Source organism: Asparagus officinalis, chromosome 5 (assembly GCF_001876935.1).
Source record: "Asparagus officinalis chromosome 5, Aspof.V1, whole genome shotgun sequence".
In the NCBI taxonomy this organism is placed as follows: Eukaryota; Viridiplantae; Streptophyta; class Magnoliopsida; order Asparagales; family Asparagaceae; genus Asparagus; species Asparagus officinalis.
In genome coordinates this window covers 100,675,086-100,686,362 of record NC_033798.1, presented here as the reverse complement: position 1 = coordinate 100,686,362, position 11,277 = coordinate 100,675,086, and the positions used below count along the sequence as shown (strand labels likewise).

The following is an 11,277-nucleotide window of genomic DNA, read 5'->3' as shown; positions in this document are numbered from 1 at the left end:
CCCCCCCCCCCCCCCACCCCACACACACACAATTATGTTTTCAAACTTTAACCCTAGAATAGTATCCACTTCTCTTAAACCTTTTATTTTAAATATAGAAGATAGAAATTCTTTTATCTTATTTACATTGATCAAGTTAGCACCGAATATTAACATGTCATCAACATACAAGTGCACTATATTTATCAGTAAATTTAGAATAAATATAATTTTTTGCACTATTATGTTTGAGACCATAAGACAGAATAATAGATCTTACTTTCATGCTACTATTTTGGTGCTTGTTTACAATCATAAAAAAATTTAATTAGTTTACATATTTTTCTTTCATTTCCTAAAAGAATAAAGCCTTTTGGCTTTTCCATGTAAACCTTCTCATTTAAATCTCCATTTAGTAATGCGGATTTGATATCCATTTGTTGCACTAACAATTTATATATAGATGCTAAAGTAATAAGAATTCTAATAGATATTGTGCATGCAATAGGTACATATGTATCGACTTAATCTATGTCTCTAGCCTTAAAGCTTGAATAGAATCATCATAATGATATTTTCTTCTAAAATCCTATTCACATCCTATTGGCTTTGATCCGTGAGTTAAATCTTCTGAAATTCAAGTTTTGTCACCCATTATAGAATCCATTTCATTATTAATAACTTCTTTACGAAATAAAGCATCTTTAGATGACATTGCTTCTATGAGGGTTTCAATGCCATCATCTGGATTAACACTTACAGGATGTGTATTTAAAATATTATTGTTCCTATCATCTTTAACAAAAAAAATTGTTCAAGAGAAATAAAATTTAAGGGTAAAGTTCTATCTTTACTTGCTCTAGTACTTCTTCTTGATTTTGATATTTCTTAGATTTTACTATTTTTCTTAGCATGAAAACTAAAACTAGGAATATCATTAGAATTAGGCAAAATATGAATATATTCAACATTCTCGGAATATGTAGATAACTTATTCTCTAAAAATTCAACATCTGTATATTCAACAATGATATTAGAAGCTAAATCAAGTAGTCTATATGTTTTACTATTTTAGCATATCCAATAAAAATACTTTTAATGGCTCTAGTTCCAAGTTTTATTCTTTTAGGATCAGAAACTCTATAATAAGCCAAACACCCTCACACTTTAAGAGATGACAAATTAGGTTTTCTATCTTTCTATAATTTGTAAGGGCTATGTTTGAATTTTCATAGGGAATTCTATGTTCTACAAATTTAATGGTAGCTTAGCATTATTAAGCATACAATTTATCATTTAATTTAAAGTTCTAAATTTTTTCGGCTAAACCATTTTGTTGGGCAGTGTAAGATGATGTGCAATGATGAATAATATCATATTCTTCACAAAATATGTCAAAAACATCAGAAAAATATTCATCACCTTTATCAGAACATAATACTTTAATTTTCTTTTTAAGTTGATTTTCAACTTTTGTTCTGTATTTTTTAAACATGTCAAAAGCTTCATCATTTTTTCTTAAAAGATAAACGTATATATATATCGATCTACCCTAATCATCAACAAAAGTAATAAAATGTCTTTTTCCTCTTCTAGTTACCATACCATTTAATTCACATATATCAAAATGTACTAAATCTAAAACTTTAGAATCTCTATGGGAAATATTTCTTTATTAGTTTAGCTTAGCATAGATTTTACATTTATCAAATTCACCATTGAAGTTAATCAATTCAACTTTTTTTATATTTTTCAAATAGCAAAAATTTAAGGGTGCTAAACGATAATGCTTAAGAAAATTTAACTATATAAGTAGAGGAAATGAAAATTATCAATATTGAATTGATACATACTATCACAAGAGTAACCCTTTTTCATAAACATCCTGCTCTTAGATTGGCTTACATTGGTTGACTTAAAAGCAACTCGAAATCCTTTATTATGAAGAAGATTAACAAAAACTAAGTTCTTTTTAATTTCAAGTACATACAAAGTGTTCATAAGAGTCAATTTCTTTCCATAAGTAAAATTTATCTCAACGGTCACTTTTCGAGCAACTATTTTGCAAGTATTTTTTCTCATTGCACTTCTATAATTTTTGAAATTTCTTCAAATTATTTGAACATGGATTTATCCTTGTAGATGTGGATTGTTGCACTAGAATCAAGCCATCATCGAGACTTAACAAAAGTCATATTGATTTTAGAAATCATAGCGACCATATTCTCTTCTATCATATTTGCAAAAGCCTTTAATTTTGCTTTTTTTTGTGATTATATCCATGACCAAAATGTCTAGGCTTATCGTAAACAAAACGTGATCCTTTTTTCTTCTGAAAATTCATCTTTTTCAACCATTGTCCATTTTTTTTTTGAAGGACCCTATTTGTCATTGAAGATTCATTCTTGTCCACTATGTGAATCTTAAAATCACTTTGGACAAAATTTTCAAATCACATAAAGGTGACTCCTCTTCAATTCGAATTTTTTTCCTGAAGCTGCTCCAAAAAGATATCCTCGATTTGATGGGTTAGTTTCTTTGCTTAGTCTTTCCAAGTTGAGGGTAGTTTTACAATAATCACAGCACCTTGAAAAGATTCGAGAAGATCAATTTTTATGACATGAATATTATTCGACAGAACCTCCAATTTATGAACTTGCTCCAAAACATATTTATCATAAACCATTTTATATTCAGAATATTTTGCAATCAAATACTTAGTGGTACCTTCTTCCTCGGGCTTGTATTTAAACTCTGGAGTGTTCCAGATTTCCCTTACTAACTTTATTTTGGTGAAAAGATTATACAGCTGGTCTGAATGTGTGTTCAAAGTATGACCGCAACACAACACTTCATGTTCCTCCTATTTTGCCTTTTGCTTCTTAGTTTCTTCTATTTATTTCTTAGTTGGTTTGTTTCTCGTCTGCACTTGGTTTTGGATCTTCTATAGACTGCAAGTTGAGGTTAAGAATGTAGGAAATCATCAACGCCGTAAGAAGGAACATTATCGTGTCTTGCCAACGGGAAATATTGTTCTCGTCAAATTAGCTCAGTTTGACTATGTCTTGATTCATCACCAAAATTGACTCCAGCTACATTGTAGCAGAAATATTTCTTTAAGGTTGTTAGTTAAAATAATGAAGTAGACTTAATTTCCGAAGCGTAAAACGCTTTTCTTAAAGAAATATTTGCCCCACTGGCGATTTAAATTTACTTCAGATTAACGTAAGTGTCTGCTCCACTCATTTCTAGATAGCTTACCAACTCAGCGAGACCCTAGAAGACAACCTTATACCTTAGCTTTGTTGGGAATGCTGTTAAGAAGAGTATTTATTTTTTATTTTTAAAAGGTTCCATTGGGCTTGGTCAGAAATCGTAGCGGGACAGGGCTAGTCAAGACGTGACATTATAGTCCTAGCCCAAACTCTGAAAGGTTAGACCGCGATCCTAAACACGTTTTAGCTGTAAAGTCCCCATTATGCGACCAACCAGGAACTGCAACATACAAGCATCCGAAGAAAAAGAGAAAACAATCAAGCGTAAAGGAAAAAAAGTGCTAAAACTGCGGACCTCAAAAAGATCAAAAAGTCTTCTAGCCTCAAAACCTTTGAACTAACGTTGAAGCTTCAGCACCATCATCCAACGAGTCCCACCCTCCACCCTTTTAATCCAACGGTCTAGATGAACAAGCCGACAAATCAACGGTTGATTGGAGCCTTGAACGTTCCTTGCGTGTTAAGGGACTTGTTCCTATCCCTCAAGTCACGTCAACCACTAGTTTTCCACACATTATATATTCTGTCGTTGACTTCATTACTTTTCCCACCCGCAATTAGTAGAAATTTGTTCAATTAGATTTTAGATTAGAGAGCGATTAGTCATTAGTTGGAGACAACTAGCACTAACAACGGGGGGTATCCTCAAGCCACGTCGGCTTGCATTAAAGTCTACTCTGCTAAATATTTTCCTTTGTCTTTATTTTGAATTAATTAATTAATGACTCTGATATCACAAGTCAACTAATGCTTCTCCTTTCAGCCGTTGATTAATGCGCCTAAAATCGGGCGGCTGGGATTCCTTACCGGCTGTTGCCGGTGATTAGGCTGGATGCATTTGGTCAACAGCTCCGTTGCAAACGCCAAAGTTCGTTGGGTCCCATGCCCAAAGTCAGCATTGGCTTTTTCTTTTTCCTTTTAAAACCAGCACCGGTAAGATAGACCCAAAACTTTACCCAATTATTGTAGAGCACGAGGCCCCACTAAAATTAGGAGTTTGGGCTTCAATTAGGTCTACGAAATATTGATGTTGTTCTTTTGTTTGGGTCTCTTAAGTGCTTTTCTCGTGATTCATCGGTCAGCTGTGTGTGAGTCTCCTACACGAAATCCAGTGTGAGGACAATGGTCACTGTTAAGTGGATCTCAGCCGTCTATTTATCAATAATACAGAGGACTATATACGGTTGGAGAGATTGGGGAAACTTACATAGGATTTAGAGAAACGCTGAAATTTTTAATGGATTTCCAGAAGTTGACTCTGGTGCAGTTTGTTGTTCTTATCACGAGAGGAGAGCGCTGATCGTGTGGTCATCAACGTGATCCACACCGAATGGTTTTCGTTAAGAAATTAGTTGAGCAAAAATTTCAAGGTGCTTTAAAATGGAAATAAAAACTAAATTAAAAATTAAAAATCTATCTCAGATAAAAAAACTCGAGAGTGCATCACTAATTCTACATTTAAACATCTAATTTTCAGACTTCATTTACACAAATTAGTAAAAAAAAAAAATAGAATGACAATACCCCTTTTAATAAAATAAATATCAGGCTATAGTTATTCTAACTTATTTCTTTTTTATAAAAATAAAAAATAATCATGTTCCCCTACAAATCTCGGTAAACTCTTTCATTCTTAAGATCTCAGATAATGTCACTTACATAAAAACTTTAATTTAAACGGCAATTCAATCTACTACTAGTTAAAATAGAATAAAGTTAATTTATTTCCATATTATTCTCATATCATGTGTTTATTTAGTGATGACATCCGGAAGTTTAAGCAATATATATAGATGACTATAAAATAATTTAGAAATATAAAGAAAGTGGAAGGGAGTACAAATATATATTTTAGAAAATACTAAATTTATATAAAATATTATACTACTTATCACTAGTTATATAAAAAATAGAGTCTATAAAAACTCATAATTTTTCATTGCAATTTATATAAAAAGATAGGAAAATTGTGTCAAGGTTCCAAAAGCAAAACTTCATGTGCTGCAGCCTGTTATGGTGTTCTCAATCACCAAAGTGTAGCTCTTCACCAGTAATAGTACAAGTATACTTCTGCATGCAACATCCCAACCAGATTGGCGGCAAAGATCAGCAAGGATTTCCCCTCAGTTGCTTAGCCGAGTCGACATCCCCTTAGGATGGCTCGAAAGGCGAAACTTGTCGAGCCCCTTTTTGTCGAAGACGACTCGCCATGAGTCCACTCGACCATTTAGACACCTTACGCACCCGACTCGAAAGGCGTTACTTCTCGACGAAGCTAAAGGACTACTTTACCCTCAAGCTTATCCTCGTTGACAATGTATCAAGATCGCATCAATGCTTGTCAAGCATCATCATGCCTCTGCCTCCGACAGTCTTCATGACTTATTGGGCCATGTTGTGTTTCGCACGCCACACATCACATCATATTAGCGTCGATCACGCAGCTAGTCACCAGCTGACACCTGTAAAGTAAATGCCGACGCAACCGCCAACACACACTTCTTCACCGTCGTCCTGTGCTCAGCCAGAATGACGGTTCTACTCCTTATCCCTATAGGTATAAATACAGGTGCTATTCTACCTTACAAGGGGCTGGAATTTTGATTTCCAAATCTAATCCTTAAACAATCACATGCACAAGAACTCTTATTTCGTATTAATTTACCCCATTCAACTTCATCATCTAACTTGATCGTTTGAGGTACCACGAGGGATCCAAACTCCGCCCTCTCACGAGTCTTTCCCTGTGCAAGTTGAACAACTCCCCAACCTCTGACCTGACATTCGGGGAAGGAAACGGCCCCCATCCATCATCATCATCTCCTCGTCCCACAGTGGATGCTATTTGGTTGTTTGAACTCCAATAGCATCAACACAGCCCCTTTGCCTTTTCCCCATGTGTTTTAGCCCTTAAATTGGAGATCTATGTTTTGCGGTCATTCTTTAGTAATTATTACCTGCCAACTAAGTATAGATAGAGAATAATAATATAAAACCCCAAAATGCCCTTATCTCATCTATTCTTTCATGTTAAGTCTAAAAGTAAGTTGAATTAGACTTAACATGAAAGTATAATTTCATATTAAATTCAATTTAATTCATGTTAAGTCTAATTTAATTTCTTTTAAGTCCAATTTAAATCATGTTATGTCTAATTCAATTTGTTTCAAGTCTAATTTAATTCATGTTAAGTCTAATTCAACTTGTTTTAAGTCTAATTTCATGTTAAGTATAATTTAATTCATGTTAAGTCTAATTTAATTCCTTTTAAGACTAATTTAAATTATTTATATCTAATTCAACTTGTTTTAAGTCTAATTTAATTGGACTTAATATAAAATTAGACTTAAAAAGTTGAATTAAACTTAACATGATTTAAATTAGACTTAAAAGAAATTTAATATGATTGAAATTAGACTTAAAATAAGTTAAAATAGAGTTAACATAATTCATGTTAAGTCTAATTCAAGTTATTTTTTAACTTTAAATAAGTTGAATTAGATATAACATGATATAAATTAGACTTAAAAGGAATTAAATTAGACTTAACATGAACCAAATTAGACTTAACATGAACCAAATTAGACTTAACACGAATCAAAATGGACTTAATATGAAATTAGACTTAAAATAAGTTGAATTAGATTTTACGTGATTCATGTTAAATCTAATTCAATTTGTTTTTAGACTTGAAACAAGTTGAAGGTGACATAATATTATTTAAATTAGACTTAAAAGAAATTAAATTAGACTTAACACGTACTAAAACAGATTTAACATAAAATTAGACTTAAAACAACTTTAATTAGACTTAACATGATTTAAATTGGACTTAATATAAACTGAATTAGATTTAATATGAACCAAATTGGAGTTAACATGAACTGAATTGGACTTAACATGATTTAAATTGGACTTAACATGAAATGAATTGGACTTAACATGATTTAAATTGGACTTAACATATAATCCATGTTAAGTCTATTTTATTTTATTTTAAGTCTAATTTCATGTTAAGTTCAATTTAAATGAGACTAAGCAAGATTTAAATTAGACTTAAAACGATTTAAATTAGGCTTAAAATGATTTAAACTGTACTTTAACACGAATCAAACTGGATTTAACATGAATCAAACTGGACTTAACACGAACCAATTGTACTTAAGATTAACTAAACTAGAATTAACACTAAATTGGATTAAAATTAGACTTAAAAGAAGTTATATTAGATTTAACATGAATCAAATTGGTCTTAACATGAAGTAAAATTGGACTAAACTTGAAATTAAACTTAAAATAAGTTAAAATAGACTTACATGATTTATGTTAAGTCTAATTCAACTTATTTTTAGATTTAAAATAAGTTGAATTAGAAATAACATGATTTAAATTAAATTTAAAAAAAATTGAATCAGACTTAACATGAATCAAATTGGACTTAACATAAAATTAAACTTAAAACATGTTAAATTAGACATAACATGATTCATGATTCAACTTATTTTTAGACCTAAAACAAATTAAATTAGAATTAACATGATTTAAATTATACTTAAAGAAATTAAATTAGACTTAACCTGAGTCAAACCGGACCTAACATGATAGATCTGGAGAGAACGAAGAGGAGGGAGGAAGTGAGGTGTTTTGAGCTTCTATGTTTTTTTTTCTCTTTGTGCTTAGTTGTCATGATAATTATATGAAAAAGGGCTGTAGCACATGATGTGAAATTTTTTAGGGCTAAATCACATAGAAAAAAGTGAAAGGACTGTAGTACATGAATGTTTTAGTTTTGAATCATTGATACGATTTTCCTTAAAAATATTCTATTTTTATGTATAGTAATATAAAAATAGGATAACCCGCTTGTGTAAAATTATTATTATATTTTTTCAGAGTTAACTACGGTGAAGAATCCCCGAAGGACAAAATCTCGGAAAACAATAAAATAAGCAGCGTAATCTAACTAAATTCATAAAGAAAATGGTGTACCCAAAGTCCAAGTTAAAGAGTGAAGCTTCTCGCCATCTACGCCTACTAGAACAGGGGTACATCGAGTCCAATTTATGGAATCCCGTCACGAGGCAAAACCAAAGCAACAGCAAAGCTAAAAAGTACAAACCCAAAACAACCCGTTCGATTAAAGAGCCCAACCTTTGACTCGAATCTCATCCCATTTCCCCCTTTCAACCGCCTATTCCCGGTTCCCCCGGTCACCTCTCCCTCCATAAAACCCTCCCCATTTCCTCCCATCTCTCAATCTTCCCCTTCTCAAATGTTCTTCTAAATTCGAAAATCAAATAAATAAATCCAGCTATTCCTGTTTTCCGTCAACGATGGCCGTTGATTTGATGGGATACGCGAAGATGGACGATCAGATGGCGATCCAAGAGGCGGCGACGGCGGGGATTCGAGGGATGGAGCATTTGATCTTCCAGCTAAGCCAGCAGAAATCTCAGTTCGATTGCAGAGAGATCACCGACCACACCGTTTCAAAGTTCAAGAAGATGATCTCGATCTTGAACCGAACTGGCCACGCCCGGTTCAGGCGGGGGCCAACTCATCAGCCTCAGACCGCGCGCCGGCATTCATTCCGCCAGACTCGATCAGGCTGTAATGCCACCGGCACCTCATGCTTGACTCTTGAGCTTCACGAAGCCGAAGACAGCGGCGAGATCGCGACGATGGAACAGCCAATACCTCGAAGGATACGAGCCAATTCCAGCCATCCGTCCGCGAACTCCCTCGTTTTTGTCGTCGATCCACCGGAGATGGTAGCGTTTCGAATTGGCAAAAGAACGGGTCGTCGATGCTACTCCCTCCTCTGCCTCCTGCCGAACGAGCGCGTCTCCGCCGGGAACCGCCGCTGTCGGACCATCATTCACAGCCACGGCACTGAGATGGCCGGGAGCTTCTCGGCCTCTGGTGGTCGCTGCCACTGCTCGAAGAAAAGGTACGAATCAAAAAAAAAAGAAATCCTTCAGCTGCGCAAGTCAGCAAAACCTTGAGCTCATGGCTAATGTACGCTTTCCTTTTTTGAAATACGCAGAAAATCTCGTGTGAAGAGAACTATACGAGTACCGGCGAAAAGTTCTAAGGTGGCTGATATTCCCTCCGACGAGTTCTCGTGGAGGAAGTACGGTCAGAAGCCGATCAAAGGATCCCCTTATCCTCGGTGAGAATATTTCGCTTGATTTCCTAGGGTCTGATCGAAATCCAACGGCTTAAAATATTTTTGACTAATTTTATCAAATTATTTTTCTTTTTTTAGGGGTTATTACAAGTGCAGCAGTATGAGGGGATGCCCGGCTCGAAAGCACGTGGAGAGAGCTCCCGATGATCCCTCAATGCTCATCGTCACCTACGAAGGCGAGCACCGCCACACTCACAGTCCGATCCCCGATGCACTAATCTTAAAGCAATCAGAGTGATCTAGGCCGTCGATCTTTGTTCTCTTTCTCTCTCTCTCTCCCCTTTTTTTTTTGGCTTTCCCCCCTCTGTTCGGACTGCAGAGGTTTAGACTTTGTAAAAAGGAAAAATTGCGGGAAGCGAAAAGTAAAAACCAAAATTTTAAGCTATTTTGACTGGAAGAGATTTGTCTTTTATGAGCTGGAATTAATTGCGGGTTGAGATCCGTCCTTTTGTTTCTGCGGTCAAAAGTGGTGGGACCAAGTTAACTGCTTTCTTTAGTGGAGGTAGTGGGAGGCGGGTCCCACATTATTTTGTTTGTCTTCGTTGACTCATCATGTCAGCCTTTAGTGGGCGATGCCGTGGCGATGATGCTTTGATGTCATTTGTTACGTGAATGCCATTGGGCATTTGGGCTTATCTTATCTTGTGAGCAAAGTCAAATGTCATTAATTACGGGGTTGCCATTGTTTCTTAGGGGGTTAGGTTTGACAGAAGTAGGGGTGATAAAGAGTGACATAAGTGTGAGCTGAGGGTTTTAATGGAGGTAGGTCAACTAATATCCAACTGAAAGAGTGAAGTTTTATGGACTTCTCTATAAGAGATTGCAATGTTATGTGCATGGCCTACCTTTGTTTTTTTTTAAAAAAACCTAATTTATTTATGAAGCTTTTGATAAACTTGGTTATATTTGTAAATATAAAAAAAAAAGAGAAGACGAAGAAGAAGAAGAAGAGAAGGTTACATGTCCTTTTCTTTTTATCAATTTGATTTGATATAGTTTCGTTAAGTCTATGCTTAATTCTTATTTTTACTTGAATTATTGGTGATGACGAGGCATTAAACGTACCAATTGTCAAATTTGAGCCTAGAAAAATAGTAACTTCGTGGCTCGTTGATGGATCAAATTATACTTTTATTATATATATACCAAGTGCGTGGTTAAAAAAAGTCTTGTGTGTAAATTCAAACCAAACTTTTGAGTAGACTGACTAATTCTCCGTGAAAACGTGTTCGGTTATAGTATATTTGTTTAGCTCGACGAATGGATTGAGCATTTAAAATGGGAAAAATGTAAGTCTAATGGAATTTTGATTGTAGTTGGTCTCAGTAAGAAAATGTCAATCCTTTGCTTATTTATTGCATAAATACGACAGTGGCATGTTTTGACTAAATCCCGTGAGCTAATTGGAAAATGGATGCACCTACAAGTGGAAGAAATTTGTAATCAAGCTAGCAGACTTTGGAATTAAAAAAAGAGAGAGAATTTCTAGAAAGATAGAAGGAGACTTGAATGTAGATTGAACAAATATCACTCCTCCTTCAATTAGACTTTAAAGAGTCCTTTAAGAAATGGAACAATTGTTTCTTCAAACCTATTTAATATAGAAAATTGGAAGGTGACTCAGACTAATTTATTACAATGGTTAGTGGTGCTTGTTTTCCTTCGTAAGCAATCTAATCAAATCTAAACAAACCCAAGTGGGTCTAGTTAAATTTATTATCAAGGGAACAAATTGACTTTAAAACTTGGACAACTCATTGAGCAATATTTGATGAAGAAAATGCTTCCCCTTTTTATAAAGGATTCCAATGGGAGAGCTTTGTTCTTCCTTGT

At 34.4% G+C, this 11,277-nt stretch overlaps 1 protein-coding gene across 1 annotated transcript; it reads left to right on the top strand.

The window, feature by feature from the left end:
• LOC109842250 (WRKY transcription factor WRKY51-like) lies at window positions 8,588-9,856 on the top strand. Its single transcript, XM_020411150.1, is given in 6 exon segments — window positions 8,588-8,799; window positions 8,900-9,014; window positions 9,016-9,095; window positions 9,097-9,204; window positions 9,301-9,426; window positions 9,523-9,856. Coding segments are annotated over 6 exon segments (801 nt in total). The 3' UTR covers window positions 9,683-9,856.